The following is a 24474-nucleotide window of genomic DNA, read 5'->3' on the forward strand; positions in this document are numbered from 1 at the left end:
TCATGCATGCCATTCAGCTGATCTAAGTATATATATATATATATATATATATATATATATATATATATATATATATATATATATATATATAAAAATGGCATAGTTTGGATGGCATATTAAACTGCCTACTCTATACACTGATTGTTGCCTTTATATTTGGCCCTGAAATATGCCAACACAAACTATAGCTTAATCTCCACATACTTTCGGCTACACATACTCCACATACTAATCGGATGATTAGTAGAGGAGCCAGTAGTCTTTTTGCTAAAGAGTTTGAAAGGAAATTTTGACACATACACATATTAATATTTAATTATAACAATTAAACTGGTCTGGATATGACATCTAACAGCATTTTGAGTTTGTTCTTTGTCACTCCATCTGTTACAATGTTTGTTGACACAAAGTGATTAGAGTGAAACATAAAAAGCCTATATATTAATTTGCATCAAATACTGTTTGTATTGCCCAGCTGTGAATTATGTACCACCGTCTGGGAGGAAAATGCTTGAGTAGCCAAAGGAAAAGCTGTTAGGAGCATTACCATATTGAAGATTTACCTATTCTAAATACCTGATGAAAATCACATTCTTGCATTCAAGCATATCAAATCATTTTTAACATGTTTATAATGAGAATGTACTCACATGGAAGGAAATAAAAAACATAATACCAGCCGAGGTCATCCATTCAGATTGAATAAAGGATTTTTCACTTAAAACAATGAAATAGGTTCTTGACAGTAAGAACAATAAATATGTGGAATTCACTACTGTTGAATTCAATAGATGTTTTTAAAAATGGGCTGGGTGGTTTCACAAATAAGAATATACAGGGGTATAATCAGTTATAGGATTAGTTACATCTTGTCGATCCAGTGAAAAATCAGATTTTGTTTTGGAGTCAAGAAGGATTCCCCCTCAGAAATAGAAATCACTTTTATATGATTTTTTGCCTTCTTCTGTATCTACAGCAAGATTAAACTTGGACTTGTGTATCTTTTCAACCTAAATTACCATAATATGTTACTATGAGTGTCCCTTTATTGTTTTAGCAGGTAAATGAACAATTCTTCAGTCTTATACTGCAGCATATAATAAAGCAAGCATTAAGGAAAAATAAAAACTATTTTTTCTGCTGTTTACATTCTTCTTCTTTGCAGTGTCCCCATCAGCTCCTACTGCTTCCGAAAAGTGTGGACAGAACCAGAATGCCCTTGACCTTCAACATTTTGTGACATTACTCACTAAATTACCCATGGAGGGGATGTGATCTGAATTTAAATCATACCTTTGTCATTATCTGTCATTTCCAACACCAAAGCCTGGGCTAATGGATTGATCCATAGCTCTGCCCTTGAAATTTGGCAAGATTGAGAACATAACGGTGGCAAGTGCAATAGGGCTATATATTAGTTCTTGGATTAATAGCTACTATATTTTTCCATATTCTTACTTCATACGTTGGGACCTTTATATGAAGCTTCTTTCAATAATGGCCTATTGGGCAACAGTATACGTATTACTGCATAATTCTACTGTATAAATGAAGAAAATGACTGTGTAGTTAAAGATGACAAAATAAAAAATAAATAAAACCTGTTTAAAGCCCAAATTTTATTAGGAATTAACGAGAATAGAAGGATTTATATTATCCAAAGACCATGGATATGCAACATTTGTATCAGATAAAGTAAACATCCCATTTGTATAAATCATTCCATCAATTTGGAATGAGGTTCCCTTTTCATAGACAAACTGATATTGTATTGTGCTAGCTTTTCCTGTATTTTAATGTATTTTCCTAGCTAAAAATCACAAAGGAAATCGTCTCAGTTTCTTCTTCTATTTCTTCCTTTTATGTCACTAAACATAACCTTAGCAATGTCCTGAGATGGTTGTGGGGGCTCTGGTAACATTCAGCCAATGGCTAAGTTTAAAAAAGTTGCCTAATTATAAAGCAACACATGTAGAGCTACCCAAAACACAAGCTAATAAAAAAAGAAGTCCTACCTTTACTTTCCAGCTTGAGTTGCTCAGCCATTAAGCTGTCCAATCTGTTACCAAGAACAAAGGCTAGAAATGAGAGGATGAGGGCATCCAGAATCCCAATGATTGCCAGAATGTATGCCCAGCGCACCGAACATGCACCCAGAGAGTACTTGTCTGTCTTTTCACCACACATACGCCGAACCTCATCTGCATCCCAACCATCAGGGAAGATCATACATCCTAGTACAAGACAGGCAGCTGCAGGAAAAGAAAATGGACAATGTATAAAACGCTCAGATGACATATAAATATATATATAATATAATATATATAAAAAAATAAATTGTTAGCGGAGCAAATAAACGCGTCAAATACGGTAGTTAAAATACTCATTATAGGAATTGCATTTCAGTGTACAATCATGGACAGATCATCCACTAAATCATGATTTAAGCATGCAATTTTATACAAAATGAGAAAGCATGAGATCTATGACCATTTACAGAGAGTTCTCTTTGGCCCAGGATCTGCTGCCAGACACAAATTAAGGGCATTTATGGTGAGCAGAAAAGTGACAAAAGCAATCCATAGTCAAAATGTAGCAGTCCATAAATAAAACACCATAGCACCTAATAAGGCAGCTTATACATTAACACACACAGGGGAGAGAGATAGAAGAGAAAGGGGGATGGCAGATCTATAATAAAAATTAGGGCTGAAACAACGAATCGATAAAATCGATAATAATCGATAACGGAAATCGTTGTCGACGATTTCCGTTATCGATTAATCGAGTGATCGATTCGTTGTTGGAGCACTCGGCTCCTTTTACTTACCTCCGCGAGCGTTCCCCGCTTCCGCTACACGCGCCTTCTTTTAGTTGCGGTTCGCTCTGTGCGAGTGGCTCGCTCTGTGCGAGTGGCTCCGTTCGCACAGAGCGGTTCGCTCTGTGCGAGTGGCTCCATTCGCACAGAGCGGTTCGCGGGGGTGGGGGTGGGGTTTCAGGGGATGCAGGGCAGAGTGGGGGTGGGGGGGGCAGGCCAGGGTAGGAGACTGAGTGCAGGGCAGGGTGGGGGTGGGGATGCAGGGCAGGGTGTGAGTGTGGGGGCAGGGCAGGAGACTGGGTGCAGGGCAGAGTGGGGGTGGGGGTGCAGGGCAGAGTTGGAGACTGGGTGCAGGGCAGAGTGTGAGTGTGGGTGCAGAGCAGAGTGGGTGCAGGGTGTGAGTGTGGGGGCAGGGCAGAATGTGGGGGCAGGGCTGGGTGCAGGGCAGAGTTGGAGACTTGGTGCAGGGGCACAGTGCAAAGTGCCAGGGCTGGGTGCAAAGTGCCAGGGCTGGGTGCAAAGTGCTGGGTGCAAAGTGCCAGGGCTGGGTGCAAAGTGCCGGGTGAAAAGTGCCGGGTGCAAAGTGCCAGGGCTGGGTGCAAAGTGCCAGGGCTGGGTGCAAAGTGCCAGGGCTGGGTGCAAAGTTCTGGGTGCAAAGTGCCAGGGCTGGGTGCAAAGTGCTGGGTGCAAAGTGCCAGGGCTGGGTGCAAAGTGCCGGGTGCAAAGTGCTGGGTGCAAAGTGCCAGGGCTGGGTGCAAAGTGCCAGGGCTGGGTGCAAAGTTCTGGGTGCAAAGTGCCAGGGCTGAGTGCAAAGTGCTGGGTGCAAAGTGCCAGGGCTGGGGCAAAGTGCCGGGTGCAAAGTGCCAGGGGTGGGGCAAAGTGCTGGGTGCAAAGTGCCAGGGCTGGGTGCAAAGTGCCGGGTGCAAAGTGCTGGGTGCAAAGTTTCTTGAACAGTAATAGTCCACCTCTTTATAGAATGTTTGGGGTTATTTTGTTTCATAAATATTATGTTTGGGTTTTTGTACTTTGAAAATATTGTTTTTTTATTACATCATAACAAAATAAGAATGTTAATGTAAATTTTAAGTTGTTTTTTAACATCCAGTTCATTAAATTATTTTAAATAAACAAAAAATTTGCATATTGTTTTTTTTATCCGATTAATTGATTAATCGAAAAAATAATCGGCCAACTAATCGATTATTAAAATAATCGTTAGTTGCAGCCCTAATAAAAATCTTCATCTTGGTATAAATCATATTTTACTCAGCAGGTACAATTTAACTGAATCAAATTTCCTGATACATTATATACTTCTTGGTTTGAATTTCCATTTAAGATGCTACTACTACTCTTAAATAAATAAAAAGAAATTAGTACAGTATAAGCACTTCCCATTAAGAGAGCACACATACACTATATGGACAAAACTTTTATGACATTGCATTCTAAATACATAGACACTGATATATAGTTGGTCACTCTTTGCAGCTATAACAGCGTCCACTCTCGGAGGAAGGCATTCCACAAGATTTCCACAGTAGAGCATTTATGAGGTCAGGCACTGATGTTGGACGAGAAGGCGTGGCTTGCAGTCTCCGAGTTCATCCAAAAGGTGTTTGATGAGGTTGAGATAAGGCCCTTTTCTGGGCCAGCCAAATTCTTCCACACAAAACTCATCCAACCATGTCTTTATGGGACTTGCTTTGTGCACTGGGGCACAGTGGTGCTTCCCCAAACTGTCCCCACAAAGTTGGAAGCATAGCATTGTCCAAAATGTCTTGGTATGCTGAAGCATTAAGATTTCCCTTCAATGGAAGTAAGGGGCCTAGCCAAACCCCTGAAAAACAGCCCCATACAATTACCCCTCATCCACCAAACTTTATAGTTGGCACAATGCAGTCAAGCAGGTAACGTTCTCCTGGCATCCGCCAAACCCAGACTCGCCCATCATACTGCCAAACAGAGAATCGTGATATGTCACTCCACAGAAAATGTTTCCTTTGCTCCAGAGTCCAGTGGCGGTGCACTTTACACCACTCGATCGGACACTTGGCATTGTACGTGGTGATGTAAGGTTTGAATGCAACTGCTTAGCCATGGAAACCAATTCCATGAAGCTCCAGCTACACAGCTGCTGATATTAATGGCAGTGGAAATTTGATACTCCTCAGCTATGAAATCAGCAGAGCTGCAGCACATGGTGACCCACTCAGTGACTTTACGCGGTCTTCCACGTGGAGCTGCTGCTGCTGCTAAATGCTTCCACTTTCCAGGAATACAACTTACATCTAGCAGGGATGAATTTTCACGAACTGACTTTTTGCAAAGGTGGCATCCTATCACAGCACAACGTTTGAATTCTCTGAGCTCTTCAGAATGACCCATTATTTTCATAAATGTCTGTAAATGCAGACGGCATGGTTGAGTTTTTACAATTGTGGAAATGGGCCAATTGAAACTATTTGGGTGTGTCCCAATACTTCTGTGTATTTATACAGTATATACAGGAAAAAAAAAACAGGAGGTGTAGGTTTATTTGTATTTATACTTTTTAAATTCATGTATTCATTAAAAACAATCTGTATTCCATCATATACAGTTTGTAATTCAGTAGCATAGTAGTTTTGCAGTTTAGTTAAAATACTGTGCTTCAGGCAGTATAATTCTAAGAAACAAGACAAACCCTCATTATGTTAACGTTACAAGACCAAATAAATACATTTAAAACATTTCAAAACTTTTTCAGTGATTTAATGCTAGGTCATCTATGACTGTATTCTGCATTTCCAGTTTCGTACACCATCTAAAAATCTCAGACCAAAGAGATTATTTCCATCTGCCAAGTATTAGTTTTGTAAATTACTTAATTATTTTAACTTCACCTGCCTGGGATTAAGGGGGGGGGGGGGTATGTGTGAAATAATATTTGTCATTGGCAAAGAGGGAAAATATTTATCCAAAGTAGTTTATCTTCCTAAAATAATCCAATTAAGATTTCATGTGTTGATCATATATAACGTAAAATATTTTCTTAATTTGAAGAAATAAAACTGTACATGAACAATTTAGTTAGCAATTGTTTCCACTGAGTTTGATGCAGCCAGTGGTTTCACCATCAGTCTTTGCAGAGATTCTTACTGTATTCCCTTAAAAAACTAAACAAGAACATATTTAACATTATTAAAAAAACAAAACATTTTCTAGCTGGTTTATTTGTGAAAATGAAATGAGGCCCTTAGGACCTAGGGTACTGTCTCATTTGAGTATTCTGGAGTCTTTATGCCTTAAAAAAAGGAGGTTTGTTGTATGATTGTAAGTGTTATGGTCAGGTTTGAACTCAGATGAGCATGTGATAGTGACATGTTCTCTACTTTCTTGATTCTCTACTGAAAATGAAATGGAGCATGTTAACATTTGTGATGTTTCTCCACAAGGTTCCTAACTCCATCTTTTCAATCCGATAGAGCCTTCACATTAAATGTTGTTAATAGCATGGATCTGTACTCTATTACCTTAAGTATTCAAGCATGCTATAATTACAAAATTAGATGCCAACAGAATACTCACTTAAGTAATGAAAGATTCTGCCAAGCACAACAAAGTGGCATGTTATGTAAAACTTTTTTTTTGGTACCTCTGTTGCCCATTAAATTCTAGAGGAAATGCCAATGCTATCAACCTGTTAGAAACATTGTAACCCACATTATAGTTAGAACAGTCATTTATATTATAGGGCTTAGGCAATCATCACAAATTTTGAAAGGCTATAGCATAACGTGGATCTCCCTAACTCAAGGTTTCCGTAGTAGTAAACCGTATACAAACTGGGCCACAGGGTTATTATAACTGCGTGTGCCTTTACACAGTGAATATCTATCTATCTATATATATACATACATACATGTCATTGAAATTATGTGCTCAAAAGTCTATTTTTCCTTTTCTCTCCGCCTTCTTTCCTTTTTCTCTATTTCCCTTCTCTACCCCTCTGTCCCCACCTCCTCTCTTTCCTGCTCTTTCTCTCCCATTTTTCTCTTTCACTCTCTTTGTCTTCCATCCCTCTGCCAGGCTCCATGTTTTGCATGCTTACACAATAGTGTGCATTCAGTTCCCTGTATGTCTGTGGTGTAGTAGCTTCTCGGTTCTTTAGATTTAACCTGCCCCATCCTGTTCTCCTGTTTTCCTTAACTACTATATGGTAAGCACCTTGGTTTTTTGTTCCTGGTTTAGTTTTTCGAATTTTGCTTTTTAGTTTAGGTTAGTGTTGCCTGATGTGAAGTACTTCTAAGTGGTGGTAAGCTTACATTCTATGGCCATATAATTTACTAAACCATCATATGTTTTGAATTGTTAGATCATGGTGCTAGTTCTATCTTTTGTTTGGTGCTTTCTTGTAACCCTGATCTTTTCTTTTATTTGCCATGCCTCCGGAAGACATGGTCGGATGGGTTTGTTGTGGATGAACTTGACTGGCCCACCACAGAGCCCTGACCATCAACACCTTTGGGATGAACTGGAACGGAGATTGTGAGCCAGGCCTTCTCGTTCAATATCAGTGCCTGACCTCACAAATACAGATGAATGGACAAACATTCCCACAGAAAACACTCAAAAAGTGGAAGCTGTTATAGCTGCAAAAGGGGGAGCAACTGCATATTAATGTCTACATATTTAGAATGCAATGTCATAAAAATCCCTGTTGGTGTTATTGTCAGGTGTCCCAATACTTGTATCCATACTCTGTGTGTGATATATATATATTTCTCTCATTTTTTTCCCTATTTTTCTTTTTCCCCCCTCTTTTCATTCTCTTCTTTTACTCTTTCTTTTTACTCCCCCTTTCTTTGTCTATTCTCTTTCTTTGCGTGTCACATCTCTCCTCATCACACGTCGCTTCCATCCCACCTATCATTTGGCACACCTCACTACCATCCTATATGTCTCCCATCACAAATCAATCTCGTTACACCTTTCAATCATCACACATCACAAACCATCACACATCATAATTCAGAGACAAAGGCGGACATGAGGGTCACGTCCGCCTACTCATGTAAAGAATAAGTTAGGCAGAAGGGGGGGGCAAAAAGGAAGGAGACTACTCCGCAAAAAGGAATAGCGGAGTAGTAGTGGGAAGCCACAGTAAGACAGAAACCTTGGGAGCATCATGGCACCATCGGGAAGTGGCGGGCAGCAGAAGACACAGTATGCAGATGCAAACAGTGGAGGACAGCACTGAGACCTGGGCATGTTTTCAGCGATGGCAGAGTAAGCTTCCTACTTCCTCTCATATGATGCCTATATCAGCCTGTGACAAGCTCCTTTTTAGTCACATGTTGCAGTCAGCTAGTGGAAGCTGAATGGATCTCTGCTTGTACTGAAAATGCAGGAATCATGGTTACTGTGTGAGGGCCCCCAGCTACAGGAAGATATATACTCTGGGTGTTTACGGCAGTCAGTGTGTATGCAGGTGTGTGTGTAGGTACGTGGGGATGTCTTTGTAAGTATTCATGAGGTTGTACTTCTTGTTAGTGTGATGTTATGCACTGCTTGTTATGTCTCGTTTATCCATTGTACATTGCTGCGGAATATGATGGCGCTATATAAAACAATAATATGTCTATGTGTGTTTATGCATGTATGTGCACACACTGATACACAGACACACACAAAGGCATAATGCATATATTATTTTTATACTATCTTGCCTGATGGCTGGTTGGTTACGGGCAGACATTCAGTAAGCTGTCATGCAGTTTTATAGGGGAAAACCAAAAACAAAACAAAACTTGTTTTGGATGGTGCCCCCACAAGCTTTGTCTGTGGCCTCTGTCCTCTTGAATATGATTCCTGGACATCATACTGTCTGACACTTTCCAGACCCAGGCTAATACACAATGTGTATGTATAGGACGAATATATTTTATATATATATATATATATATATATATATATATATATATATATAGACAAAAGATATAGACTGGAAGCAGTTGCAATATGCCCGGGGGGCTAAAAAAACAAAAAGTATATACAGCAAATAAAGTTGATGCACTCAGTGAGAGGTGCCAATGTATTATGCGCATACGGAGTCGTTTAAGCCCCACCTTAACAGGGCTATTATAGAAATATATATAATCATACACACATATATGCCCAATTTATTTGTGGTAATGTGTCTCACCAACAATGATACCATTACGTTCTATGCCTCGCTGAGGGTTTAGACTTTTATTCTACACATCAGAGCTTGAGACAGCAGTAAAAATATCACATTTGAGAAAAAATGTAAAAGAACCATTTCACAGCATGTGGCATTATGTAAATACATTGAACATAGGGTAGTTCTCAGCACATTATATTCAAGCAATCCCTCACACCTCATACAGCTCGAAGCCTCAAACCCAGAATCTCTGTGGTCATCTCATTAAGTAAAATCTTCCAAGCTAAGACTGCAGACGTCAAGCTCCTTAATAATCTCCTAGAGGGAACACCTGCAGTCCTAATTAGAGCTGCACTCGACGCACTTATGACAATGGATTGCTTGGCTGGCTTAGGAAAGCCTAATATTTAAACTTATTCTGGCTTTCAACTGTAAACTTCAGCAAAATCTGGTTAAATGACTGAAGAGTTTTGTTTTCCAGTATTACAGTAAATATAAATTGCATTACTTTAGGTTTTATTTATCTGGAATCCCCAATCCCTACATTTATTGCAGTGGAATGAGGATGTAAAACAGATACTAGCACACTGTATATACAAAAAATATCCTTCTTGCGACCTGTCATTTGGCTGCTTTCTGAAAAGCCCTAACTAGCTAATTTCTAGGTATGTAATTGAAGGCTGCTTCCAGCTAATCTAGAGCAATTGATTTGGATATATTTTGACTATAAATCCTAACATCTAGAACAAATGCAATACGACTGAACTAGGATTTCACAAGAGTTCATAATGTTAATTTTAACTGAGTGTAATCCAACAAAACAAGGAAAAGTCAAAAGGGTATATATTAATATTATTAAACTTTACAATAAAAAAGTAACTTAAAGGTACACTTCAGTCCTCACGTTCCCCAATAGTGGAGAGTAGTCTTATAATAAAAAGGGACAAATCAGAAGGGACACACTTGCATCATGTCCACTTTAATGAATATAATAGGTGTGTCACCTTTACATTTTTGTGTCGTTCCCTTAGTAAATGCATGGAAAGATTCTGTAGAATTTTCTCATAAGCATCCCACAGCTGCTTAGTTGTTGTTTTTTTTATCAGGTTGAACAATACATATTAAAGTGCCAGGAGACGGGACGCAAGGCTCCCAGAAGTTGTTCACTATTCTGCCTCTACTGGTTGCTTTGTGTAAATCCTTCTGTTTATTGGTTTAAATTGTTATGTATTGTTTTATTCCCTTCCTCCAGTTTATTGGGTGGAAGAAGCTAATAAAAGCCCCCGCAAATGAGCTATAATTACACTCTATTACTCTCCATAAGATTGTTACATCACAGAGGACCTGTGAAAGACATCAACAAGATGGCCAGGGACACCAGCTAAAGATCCCTGGTGTCCAGTCTGGTTTTACCCAGATGTGTCCATGATCATGTAGTGGAAAAAAATAACATCCACATGATTGTATAAATGAGCTCTAAAGTACACTGTGCTCTCTCATTCACACGTACGGAGATCAATATATAACAGCAAGGAGCTCCAATGATTTTTTAAATATATTTTAAAGTCATTTCAAAATCCTGTATTGGTACATTTCAATAATTTATGTGGATGTTATTATGGAGATGGGCTGTGTTTCAGAAGACCACAAAAATAGCAATGTGATGTTCTACATTTTCATTGCATAAAATACTTAATAAAGTCTCAATTTTAACAAATGCAAGCGGAATTATGCTAGATGATAATTACTCTTATCTTTTGGATTGACCAGTATTTATTACCACTTTCTGCTATGCATACTATAGTCTACTATACTATGCATTTAGTTCTACCAACATGAAGTTCAGTGAGTATTATATTGCTTTCCAAGAGATGACAACTGATGCACTATAAAGTGCACAGGAAAACTAGATCAGTCCACTCTGATATAGCCCCACACTGTATCATATAAAAAGTGAGACATTTTATAGAAACATGCCTACCTTGTTTCATTGAAGACTTAGAAATATTTATCAACAAGTTACATTAAGAGGGGTTTTAATCAATACAATGTAATGTATAACATATGTGGGTTTCAGCTTTAATTAAGTATACACTCTTGTATAGTAAAGTATGTTTCTGAGGTTGGTTATTAATTGGATCATATGGTTTCCCATTAACATGCAGCCAACATCCCTCTTTTCATTAGGAGCATTGAAGAATTAAGCTCTATGTATACACTTACCAACACTCCATACATCTTTGTATGTTTAAGCCTGGATAAAAAAGATTGAAAACAATGTACTTGAAAGCTTACATTTTCAGCTAAAAGGTCATACACACAAAAATATCAGATCCACGTCGCATTCAGCACACACAGTGCTGAATTAAGTTATTCTCATCTGCATTTTGATCACTAAAAGATATTTCGAATGAAAGAAATTAAAATTAAAATTGGAAAGCTTAAACTTCTCTTAGTGGTATGTTTGCTATAAAACCCATGTATAGTAAATTATGACACCCTATAGAAGTGTTCAATTTATGACCTCTATGGCTTAAGGCACATGCAAGGAAATAAATAATTCTAGCCTCAACAAAGCTAGACATATTTAAGTGTAATCTAAAAGTATAAATCTAAAACCTTATCCCTTTTCAAAAAATAGGTGCAAAATTAAAGGAGCCACTGCTTTGCCCATTCTTATTTTACGATGTGAGCCCTGTTATTCTTACTCAGGATTTCCATCTTTTTTTTTTTTTAAGATCGAGGCTGAGTGCAGCTTTATTACAGTCAAATGCCCTAAAGGACATGTCAACGCATCAAGTCTACAGAGTACGCAATGTCTCACCCTACCACGGAAATAATTCCACAAATCCTGCATAATAATAATCGATCACTTCCATTCACTAGTGGTGAACCGTCTTTCTTTATTCTAGATACTTTCCAAGGGACAGTTATGCAAACAGTGTTTTGGATTTCCATTTTATTCTTTCAGGTATCGTACAAACAAAATGAGGAAACATAATGTAAAATGATAAACCCAATGGTACATTAGAAGAACAGATGCTAAAATAACAAGACAGGTAAAATATGTTTTTGGCTCTTATTTTTATTTTGTTTGCAATTTTCTTTCTACTTTTCTATAATGTGTGCACTTATTTTCATCTTTATATTTATAATAATTTTTACCCAACTACACTCATGCATTGTCACGAACACGCAGGTTATGAATTTGATTGCATTCTAAATGAACGGCTTAACTTCCAAAGGTAATTGGATTCATTTTGGTAGGCCACTGAATGATTGAGCTTTACCGGCTCATGGAATGTGAATATTATCAGCATTTTGCAGAGTCTCTCTCTATTGGAATGATAAACAGAAGCAACGAAGGCCAGAAGAAAAAAAAAAAGATATTTGTTCTACTTGATTTTTTTATAATTATGAAATGGACATGGTACACAGGGGAGGATTTTGGGAAAGCCAGTCTACAGATTCCAGTTGAATAAAAGCACTTTTGATAAGGATCTGACACTAATGTTATTATCAGATTGTTTTAAGTTAACCTGTTAACCTACAGAGAGCTACCTGCAAGAGTAAAAACAGCAACATTACCTCTGTTAAACCTAGAGTATTTGGGGAAAACTCCTATATATGTTAATACTTAATTAATGTTTGCTTTCTGATGATGTTACACACACCAAATAAAATAAATGTGGCGTACGCTCGATGATTAGGATGGAAAGCCAACCGTATTTTCTTTCTAGGTCCGCTAATCATTATCTTTAGCTTATCTACCAAATTGTTTAAGTGCCAATGCTGTACTTATAAAAAAAAAATACTTAATCCACAAATGGCACCAACATCCTTACACAGGCCACATATTGTAAAAGATAGCAAAATGCATCATTTATGAAAATGTTTTTGCTTCATATATGGAGTGTTAGAGGTCCAGCCAGGAAAGGCAACACTCAGCATATTTTAAGCTATATGGTGAAAATTAATTTAGAAAAAAATTTACTGTTGGAAGAAGCTGCAGCCTCAGATCTGTAGTGCACGACCAGGGGAGGGCTGGCAGCCTAAGGCCTGGGGGGCAAGTCTAGTCAAGTGGCACTTTGCGCCACCGAATCAGCCCACCATCCATGCCCATCTTTTTCTGATTTTCTAACACATGTTGATGTAATGTGATGGGATTGGGAGTAATCAGTACACTTAAAAAAATCATAGACGGGATGTCTGAAACCACAATTTACTGCCACTAGTCCAAAATATGGAGATTGAAACAGAGTAAATAACACAAACCCTTTAATTTTCTTCTCACTGATTTCTGGGCCTAGAAAGTTTTGTCCTCTGAAGTGACTACAAATTCACGAGGGCCAGGAAACATAGGACCAAACACACACACCAGGACAGGCTCTGCCACACCGACACCCAAACACACACCAGGACAGGCTCTGCCACACCGACAGCCAAACACACACCAGGACAGGCTCTGCCACACCGACAGCCAAACACCCACACCAGGACAGGCTCTGCCACACCGACACCCAAACACACACCAGGACAGGCTCTGCCACACCAACACCCACACCAGAACAGGCTCTGCCACACCGACACCCAAACACACACCAGGACAGGCTCTGCCACACCGACAGCCAAACACACACACCAGGACAGGCTCTGCCACACCAACACCCACATCAGTACGGGTTAATCTACACAAAGCATAAAAAATGGGTTCCACACTGGTTTATTTTTGTCTGTTTCCCCCCTTGTGTATTGATGCCCCAGCTAGGCCAGCCTTTAGTTTTAATGTATTCCCCCCCACACCCTTGTGTATTGCCCCATGTGCATTTATGCCCCAAGACCCTTGTGTATTGATTTATTAATGTCCCCAGCCAGCCCCCCTGCCTTGTGTATTGATGCCCAATTTCGTACTGGTTAATGTACCCATGTGTATTGCCCCCAGCTACACCCCCCCTTTGTGTATTGATTTATGTGATGCCCAAACCACCCTGTTGTGTACTTAAACCCCCAGCCTCCCCCTTTTTGTATTTAATTGTTGTCCCAAGGCAGCCCTCCTTTGAATATGGGCCCCCTTCCACCTATCACAAGAATTATTTTTTTTTTTAATACTTTTTATGCTGCCTTCCTTCCCTGCAGGCTGTTCTCCTCCGACGTGCTCTTCTCCCTGTCACGAGGAGCTGTTCCGTGTGGCCCGCCCCCTTGAGCGGCACGTAGCGTCTTGAAAGCTTCAAGCGTCACTGAGGCACTGGGCGGCATGGTGCATACACACCGGCCTCTTAATGATTTTAAAACGGCTGGTGTGTCTTGCGGCCGCTTTAAAACGCTGCTGTATCGGCTGCAATGGCATCTTTGCGGGCCCATCACAGGTGGTGCAGGCTTTAACCCTGCATTAAAGACGGCCCTGGCGCGGCCGAATCTGTCAGTGGGTGGCCGCGCGGCTGTTTAATTTAGATTCAGTTTGGAAGAACACACCTCTTGCAAGGTTAGGAGATGGCAAGCAGGGAAAGAGGCAAATATGCAAAAGGAAGAAAATGAGAATTTAAAAAAAGGACACAACTATCATATGCATTAAAGTGCAAATGATGGCTGGAATTTCCCTTTAAGCTATACGTTTACATATAATTTAAATTATCCTTAAGATAACTTATTAAAATCTAACAATATGAATTCACAATGTCAATTTTAAGGCTTTACCTTAAAGGGGTCTTTAAATTTATCTGTAGTAATTATACTCACCTGGGTAGACTAAGGGCCCAACTCACTTTTCCCTATGAACATGAGCACAAAAATCTTTTTAATTACTGTACAGATAATTTTCAACAGTAGGTCTTTGCTTAATACAATTTTATTATTATAATTAATCATTCAGCATTTATTTTTTTCATATCCAGGCTCCACATTTTGTACAATATATGTTATATAGCATTTAATCATAAAGATACATTCACATTTAAAGGTTAGCAACTGCTAAAACTAAAATAATATTCCAACTGCTGACCATCTGCTTCATTACAATATTAAATAAATGCCAAGATAATCTGGCATTAAATAATTTAAGTTATAGATCAGAAATATGTTCTAACTTCTTTAAATAATTTTGAACATTTCTGCTGTTCCTTTCTTGCAGATGTCACATTCTTACTCCAGAATTCAGAATAATAATAATATGATTTAGAGATAGTCAGCAACATTGATTGCAATGTTATTTCTGCATTGAATAATTATCTTAGTAAATGTCCCTCTATTGCATGTCTGGTACAAATAGGTAATGAATAAATAAAAATAAAAAAAACTCTTATGTAAATGTTTTAACTTGGTGCTACTCACTTTATTAATACTTACTACATTAAAAAACATAATTTGAGCCAACAGGAATTACTAAACCATGCTCCTACTAAGTATGAGTAAAGCTCAATGTTTTAACTTACACTTAACAAGAGAAAGTTAGCTACAGTTATACAGCTGCAAGAAAAAGTAAACGAACCCTTTGGGATGAACTGGTTTTCTGCATTAATTGTTCATAAAATGTGATCTCATTCATACATCACAAGTATGTACAAACACAATATGTGGAAAAAATTAGCAAACCCTTGTATTTAATATCTGGTTGAACCTCCTTTGGCTGCAATAAAATCAAACAATCCCTTCGGGTAGCTGAACAGTTCTGTAAGGGAGAATGGTCTAAAATTCTTCAGGTCTGTTTAATCTCAGCCATATTCTTAGGATGTCTGGTGTGAGTGGCTCATCTTGAGGAAATTCCACAGCATCTCTAACGGGTTAAGGTCTGGACTGTGACTGGGCCACTCCAAAAGGCAGAATTTCTTTTTAAAGCCATTCTGTAGCAGTATTACTTCGATGCTTAGGGTCATTGTCCTGCTGCATCACCCAAATTCTAATGAGCTTCAGCTGGAGGACATTATCCTACATGATATCTTGATAAAATTGTGAATTTATTGTCCCCTCAATGAGAAAGCAGGGAAGCTCCAAATCATGATGATTCCTTGCCCGTACTTCACCATTGAGATTATTTTTTCATGTTGATATGCAGTTCCCTTTTTAGGCCATATGTTGTGCTGCATGTTCTTCCTGAGCAATTCAACCTTAGTTTCATCAGTCCACAAAACATTTTATTTTGGAGAGAAGTGGCTTTCTCTGTGGTGTCACGCCATGGGCTCCATGCCTGTTCAATGTTTGCTTATGGTAGACTCATGAACAGAGATGTTAACTAGGCCCAATGATTCCTTCAAACATTTAGCTGTTGCTCTAGGATTCTTTTTTGCCTCATTAAACATTTTGCGTTGTGCTTTTGGAGTCATCTGGGCTTCTCAACTAAGGAGAGCAGACACAGTGCTAAATCATCTCTCATGGATGGATGAATATGTAAACTCTTTGAGATTACTTTGTAACCCTTTTCAGCTTTATGCAAATCAGCAATTTCTGATTTTAGGTCTTCTGAGCTTTTTTGTGAGGCATGGTTCACATCAGCAGATGCTTCTTGAGAAAAAATGTTATTGTGTTTTTAATGTCAAAGTAGCTCTAAAACACACCTCCAATCTCTTTTAATTGATTGGACTCCATTTGGCTTTTGCTGAAGTTATTAGCCAAGGGGTTCACATACTTTTCCCAACCCACACTGTGAATGTTTGAATGACAAATTAAATATGGACAAGAATAATTCAATAATTTTTTTAGTTAAAACAGATTGTGTTTGTTCATTATTGTGACTTAGAGGAAGATGATATGATATTTCAATACAAATTTATATATAAATCCTGGAATTTCCATAGGGTTCACTTACTTTTTCCTGTCACTGTATGTTATGGTTCCCCAAGGTTTCATCAGATACATTCAGCTGTTTTCTTTACTAAACTATAAGGGGTGTTGAGGTGTGCATTAATTAGGCAATATCAATGAACAAGCCTATAGAGCAGGGGTGTCCAAGTTTTTTCTGCAGTGGGCCACTTAATCAGAATTGTATACGTGCGAGGGCCGCACTCATTTTTCACTGTGAGAAAATATGGCCTTTAATAAGATATGCAGATTAAAATAAAGTATAATGACACAAAATCTTTACTTTTCCTCTCACTGATTTCTGGGCCTACAAAGTTTTGTGACTACAAATTCAGGATTCTGGATAAATAAAAATGAAATAGTTCTATTTATTTTAGGGATTCACTTAAACGAAAATGACCGCCCCCCCCTCACCTTTAAAAATAATAAAAAAAAATCCCACACTTTTAATAAAAGTAAGTTACACACCAAAACTGTACAAAAAAATTATATATTATGATTGTTAACAGCAATACCCAGATTCCAGCATGTACTGGTTGGCTGGGCATGATAGGAGTGCTGTCAACAATCATATATAAATTAATAGTTATTGTATTTTTTGTCCAATTTTAGTGCGTTAACACACCACAATTGGAAAAAAAAAATCAACAATCTGACTTGGCATAATAGGAGTGTGATTGCTAAAAGCAAACAAACTCTTTTTATACCCAGGCAACCAGTAAATGCTGGAACCTAGGCATGATGGGACTGTGACTGCTGTTAGCAGATTGCTGTTAGCTATCACACTCCTATCATCCCAAGTCAGCCAGTACATGCTGGTAAAGGGTGGCTGCAAGTGCTGGCAGCATCAATACACAAGGGGGGCAGCTAGCCAGGTTTCAGCATGTACTGGCTGACTTGGCATGATAGGAGTGTGATTGCTAACAGATAACACACTCTTTTTATACCCAGACAACCAGTAAATGCTGGAACCTAGGCATGATGGGACTGTGATTGCTGTTAGCAGATTGCTGTTAGCAGTCACACTCCTATCATCCCAAGTCAGCCAGTACATGCTGGTACAGGGTGGCTGTAAGTGCAGACCCCATACTGCTGGCAGCATCAATACACAAGGGGGCAGCTAGCCAGGTTTCAGCATGTACTGGCTGACTTGGCATGATAGGAGTATGATTGCTAACAGCAATCACAGTCCCATCATGCCTAGGTTCCAGCACTTACACATCCATGCTATCACACACACAAATTCATTCATTCACAGATTCATTCCCTCAATCACGCATACTCATTCAAACACCCTCCCCCACCCCCTTACCTGCACTACAGCTCTCGATGCCGCTCACAGGGGCGTGGCCTCCCGCTTCCACTGTACAGGACAATAGACCCTCCCACAAGTAAGCAGCAGGGCTCTTGTGATCCTGGCTGCCGATCTCACGCGGGCCGCACCTCGAGGTCCCGCGGGCCGCACCTCGAGGTCCCGCGGGCCGCATTTGGCCCGTGGGCCGCATGTTGGACACCCCTGCTATAGAGTTTCTTCTGCAAAAAAACATGGATGCATTGGCAATCAAGATATTTTGCTGCATAATATCTGATAACCTAGTATCTTGGCATGTGTTGTATCCCTGATTAAACTGTAGCCTACACCTTGGTCTCAATTCGTTTGGCAATGAGCCACCCAAAATCTGGACAAAAAAGTTTATGAAAGTAAAAACTATTCCCACTAGTACACAATCAAGGAAGAAGAGCTAACTGCTCAATTATATGTACATGTTTGGTAACAATGAATGCTATTTTCAATATAAAATGATCATTTGTCTAATACAGATCAAAGCAGCCAACTGAGAATTAGGTTCGATGAAGCTAAACTAGCCATAAAACCGTACAAATTACAATCGTATTTATGTTACAACTGTTTTACATATGTGTATGAGTCGTAATTAAGTGTAAATAAAATTTAAAGGGATACTCCAATCTTCTAGTGAGTCCACTAAATGATCAATTCATATGAAAGTATTTTATAAGTACTTTTATATGCATTGTTCACATTTGGGTTCAAAACAGAAAGATATACTTACCTTAGAGAGAAGTTATGGCTGCAAAGCTGCAGTTTCCCACATCCTCAATGTTCTTATGTTTTGTGAAATGGATTGGTTGCTTGAAGCAGCCAATATGTAGCAGGAAAATACATCCATTGAAATTATTGGGAGTGCGTTCTGTCTTGTTAGACGCCTGCCGCACACTTTCACAGAGACCTTGCTGAACCTGACTGTAAGTAAGTATATCATGTGCAAGGATATGTGTTCAGGTGAATTCATTTTGTGCACAGAAAATAGCTGTTGGCAGGGAAAGAGGGAAATGCATTTGGGGGATTCTGCAGAATCCTCCCATATATGTACAAGAAGGGCATCATGTAAATTTGTCTGGACTTTATGCCAGCAGAAATCTGTCAATCTTAATTTGGGAAATTATCTCTATCTTAAATTTGCAACATGATAGGAAGATGTTCAATATAATCATCTTCATAGGGATTCCACCAATAAGATTAACAGACCTGTGCTGGCATGAAATCAAGACGAAAAGACCCTCGTAGCGAACAGTAAATATGATTTTTTTAAATAAACCTTTCCATTTGCTAGTTGTTTTAACTTTTAAGCGTGTTAAATGAGTTAATACCCGACTTTACATTTCTAGACATGGTTTTTGATCATGTTGAAAACTTGACTAAAATGCATCTATGTATGTACAGTCTGTCTACGGTCCCCATTGAATCACTTTAGCGCAGATGTTTCCAAAAGCTTTCATTGTGGCGACATCTAGTTTCTACACCTGCGGATTTGATTTCAAACAGATTATTAAATCACAAACCACGCATTATTCACCTCCATTAAAACTAAATAAGGTTTAGATGGGTTATTGCATCTAGTACTATTGGTAAACAGTGCTCAACAAATAAATGGTGCTTTTCATCACATGGGTTAAAAGTAGCGTTTCTCAACAACTACAAGTTAGTAGCGCTAGTAAAACAAATGTTTCCCCCCGTTACACAAAATAGCAACTCTTCACTATAAAAGAACATATTTTGGAAACCTAAACGGAATTTAAATTACCAAATTGCTTACATTATTTTTTTTACTTTATTTTGCTTTAACATGTTTACATATTGTGCAAAGCACTAAAAGGTTTTTCCATTACAAATAGTTATTTGTTTATGTTCAAAAATGGCACAATACAAATGTCAGACTTGGTACAACACACACACACTACATTTGAGACAGGAAAAGTAAAATAAAATTTAAAGGATGATGCAATCGATTCTTTTACACAGAGTATATACAAAAAGACAAATCACAAAAAGCAAGCGATTCATGTGTATGGGGCGGTAACAGAACCAAAATGTTAGCTTGCACATCACAGTTTCACAAAACAGGATTTCCAGGAGGCATCTCTACATAACACCTAACATAAATTTTATATGGGGCCTTTTCAGACAACTAAGAGCTTCTTATGTAACATCTGGTGACACCATTGGAGACTCGCCTTGTGTTAATGATGGGCACAAAGATCTACGAGCATTTGCCCACATTTGTCTAAGTGGGAAAACACAAGTTCCTCGCACTTCTTTGCTCCTTTACACTCAAGTAGGTCTGTCAGAATGGATGCACTTACCCCTACTCACACTATTTTCAGTAGACTGATCGGAATGGATCTTGACTGCCAGAGATAAAAATGCACATAGTATAGTATAGTCTACACTGAAGGACAAAAACAATGTACAAATCTGTCATTCTACTTGACAAACATTTGCCAACAAATTACTGATTTACTAAAAAACAGGAGATTTGCATATAGGACATGAGACTTTTACAAGGGTCCCACTTACTATACCTTTTTTGAGGAGAGCATTCCAAAAGCCAGTGCCCACATCACTATGCTTAACTAAGTAGCACACTTGTCCTACAATAGCTCATATCATGCCCCTCCCTGTTAATAATGTAAGAGGACAACTCTTTGGGAAAGTATACAATTATAAATACATTTAGTTCCAAAGTTATAAAACGCTGTAGTTCATTATATTCTATGAGAATATACATGGTTCTACCCCAGACTCCCAGCCACCTTGGTCCTAGATGGACCATGACCACACAGGACCTTTCCAACAGTGTATACTGTATGTGACTGTTGCATAGATACAATAAGCCCAAAGTCTTCATTATTACTAACAACAACTAGATATTGTGTTCCTTAATACAGTACATTTCAGCCTCAGAATGATTATAAAGTTAAATTTCTACAATTTTCAAATCTCTGGATCCATGTATACACCATGTACTGGTCAACCAAAAGAACACTTAACATACTAAAGACACTATCTACAAATTGGTTAACCAGAACAATGTCATATTAAAACGAAAATATCATGGGGGTCACCTACACAATAAGTCTTGAACTAGTGGAAAGTTTTTCCCTTTTTAATGATGTTGTAATCTTTCAGGTATCAGTAGTTCCCACCTTGCTAGATACAGGTTACCTGCACACCTTGAGAGAGTGGACAGCTGCAGGACTTCTTGAAGAACACGCCTGTTCTGTCAGGCTCCATTCAGAAGACCTATGGGCTCTACTGAAGGTGAAGCAGCAGGTGCAGGTGAGACCCCCTCTTGCCATCCTTAATTTAAATGGTTTTAAATCCCACCGTTCAGCCTCCCACCAGCCCGGCCCCAACTCACCAGAGGAGAGCTGCATCCAGGCGCAGATCTTGTACACCGTGGCCGTGTTACAGAAGAAGAATAGCACGAAGGACACTATACAGGAGATGATGAGCGTCATGGACAGGCCGATGAAGAAAGAGGCAGCTTTGAAAGCCCCCGAGGGGATAGAGGAGAAGTCCGTAAAGCTGCCGGTGCAGGTAAACTCCTTATTGAAGCCGCTGCCGATGCAGTAGTGGAAGAGCCCGAAGTAACCAGCCTGGGGGGTGTCCACCCCATCCCCAATCCAATAGGGTTGTATGAAGCACACGATGTTCACTATTGCGAACAAGATGGTGAAGATCGCCCACAGCACTCCGATGGCCCTCGAGTTTCTGATGTAATTTGCGTGGTATATCTTGGCCGCTTCCTGCGGGGACAACATCGCTAAGTCACCCTGTGGCATCTCTCCGCCGAATGAAAATGGAGCTTGGGGTTAAGGGCTGGTACAAAAAAAATTTAAAAAAATCACAGCACCGCTGAAGGGAAGGGGTCCGCTCCTGGGCTACGACGCGTCATTGAGGTGCACCGTTAACCCACTCCTCTGTTGGCTGGATGGCGCAGCTGGATTATACTGCCCGGCCGTCTCCTTACCGACCCTCGATGATCAGTGCGAGCCGCCGCAGCGCTGCATCTGAATGTGGCAGGAATGGAATGCACCACCGCTAGGGGCACAGGAGTTTGACACAATGCGGGCTCGATGGCTCGATAAAATTGAAAACAGGATGATACCAAGAAAAATGCGTACGCCCCTATGTACATCCCCCTATTAAGTCGTAAGGGTGGGCTCATCCAGCATGCGTGTGATGAGGAGGGGGCGCGGGAAGTGTGAGGTGTTAACTTGCGCTATGCCTAAATATAGCGGTGCTATGGTTTTATGGTGGCTGGGTGCAGTGCGGTGTTATCTCATATTAAGTGCTTCTGTTTGCATTTGAAAGAGACCCAGCTTAAGTCAGATACTCCCTATCCATGTATCATCTAAAATAATGATGAAGCTTGTTACTAAACCCACACCTGGCACCCAGAAACTAGATTTTGTGTCACTTAGGAACTGGTACCCAGTAATGAAAGATACCAGAAATCCAATCCAATGACAACAATGAATAGCTTAACTTGTTCAGGGGGGATAACTCTCGAAAGCTTCTCTTTTAAATAATATGTTAGTCCAATAAAAAAAGGTATCACCACATACAATTTTTTGACATTGTGTCTGTCACGCCAACTTGTGTAGTACCTACATGGACTTGCTACCCAGTAGAGATGGTATGGCCAATTTCAGTATGAGAGGGGTTAATTTGATTGTATAGGCATGTGGTGCCAAAAGGTCTTTTAAGATAATTTTTTTTTTTTTGAAGCTCGGACTTCAACCAGGGCCCTCTGCAAGGTGTGGAATCTTACAGTTGAGGTGCCTCTATGTCTACTTGATCCACCATATGCCTGTATCCCCCTCATAGATACTGGATTCTTTGATATGCTAAGTGACCACTAGCAGTCAGGAAAACCATTTCATATCCAGGTCATATCCAACACATACGTCAATAATAACCCATAGATTCATAATCATACCTCCTTTGTGCATATCTAGAACGGGGAAAGCGCACCCTACAAAAATTTAATAAAAATATGGCGGCACAACTTAAACTGTTCGGAAGGAATTGTGAAGTCTGTGATATTCAGTCATAAATAGCAAGTGTGACATATCTATGGACTTCATAATTTACAAGAAATTAATAAATGCATGAATTATTGCTGTGGCGAGCACAGGAGGGACGACAATGAAAATAAGTTATTTTGACTGATATGTTTACACAACATAAGGGGGAGGTCACTTATGGTTCCTATAGGTCAGTGATGGCGAACGCGTGGCACGCGTGCCGCTGTTGGCACGCCGAGCCGTCTCTGTGGGCACGCCGTGACTACAGTCATACACTGTAGTCACGGCGTCGGCTCCCGCGGACTACATCTCCCCAGAGAACACTGAAGCCACGCCCAGGGGCGGGCTGGGCAGGGGGGCAATTGCCCCCCAGGCCGCCCGAAATATAATCTAAACGGCCGCTGGGTGCTGATGCCGCCGGCCGGCGCTACTTTAATACACGAAGAGTGCGTTTTCGTGTTCGTTCCGAAGACACGCCGAAGAGAAGACAGCGGCGGTAAAATGTAGGCGAAGAGGAAGACACACACCACGAAGATCTTCGTGATTGTCTTCGTCTACCATTCCCGGAAGTGGAAATCCGCAGGTTTTCCGTCACGGGTTACAGGGCAGTGCGAATGAGCCTATTGGTCGCCTACAGGGACCTCCTCTGGCATCAACCAATTGGTTGATGCCAGAGGAAGACCCTGCAGGTGACCAATAGGCTCACTCGCACGATCTTTGTAACCCCTGACAGCGAACCTATGGATTTCCGCTCCCATTAACCCCTTCGATGCTGCGTTATCTAACACAGCATCGAAGGGGTTAACGGGAGCGGAAATCCATAGGTTAAAGGGCCGTGCAAGCGACCAATAGACTCACTTGCACGGCCCCTTAACCCTTTAACATTTAACTAATTGAACAGGGAGGGAGACAAGTGGCATCGGCGGGGTAAGTTGCAGCATTGAGGTTTTAAAACCCCAATGCTGCAACTTGCCCTGCAGATGCCACTGGTCTTTAACTAATTGAACAGGGAGGGAGACCAGTGGCACCTGCAGGGTAAGTTGCAGCATTGGGGTTTTAAAACCCCAATGCTGCAACTTACCCTGCAGATGCCACTGGTCTCCCTTCCTGTTCAATTAGTTAAATGTCCGTACGAGCGACATTATTGGTCGCTCGTACGGACATTTAACCCGGCACAGACTAACTAATTGAACAGGGAGGGAGACCAGTGGGATGTGCCGGGTAAGTTGCAGCACTGGGGTTTTAAAACCCCAGTGCTGCAACTTACCCTGCAGATGCCACTGGTCTCCCTTCCTGTTCAATTAGT

The 24474-nt window shown here is 39.9% G+C and overlaps 1 protein-coding gene across 1 annotated transcript; it reads right to left on the reverse strand.

The window, feature by feature from the left end:
- Positions 1–1977: 1977 nt before the first annotated feature.
- On the reverse strand, positions 1978–21899 carry LOC149302901 (LHFPL tetraspan subfamily member 3 protein). Its single transcript, XM_089482098.1, has 2 exons — positions 21497–21899; positions 1978–2252 (listed from the first exon to the last, which is right to left on the reverse strand). Exons 1-2 carry the CDS (start codon positions 21897–21899, stop codon positions 1978–1980), a joined length of 678 nt encoding a protein of 225 aa, XP_089338224.1.
- Positions 21900–24474: the final 2575 nt, after the last annotated feature.

The sequence above is a fragment of the Sceloporus occidentalis genome, unplaced genomic scaffold (assembly GCF_023333645.1).
Source record: "Sceloporus occidentalis isolate IW3139 unplaced genomic scaffold, rSceOcc1.0.p SCAF_17, whole genome shotgun sequence".
Classification (NCBI taxonomy): Eukaryota; Metazoa; Chordata; class Lepidosauria; order Squamata; family Phrynosomatidae; genus Sceloporus; species Sceloporus occidentalis.

Excerpts from the sequence above, each read along its gene's own strand:
- LOC149302901 (XM_089482098.1), bottom strand. The coding sequence starts at position 21,899 with ATGTTGTCCCCGCAGGAAGCGGCCAAGATATACCACGCAAATTACATC. Across the intron at positions 2,253-21,496 it reads CTGGATGCAGCTCTCCTCTG|CTGCCTGTCTTGTACTAGGA; the intron begins GTGAGTTGGGGC and ends CTTTTCCTGCAG.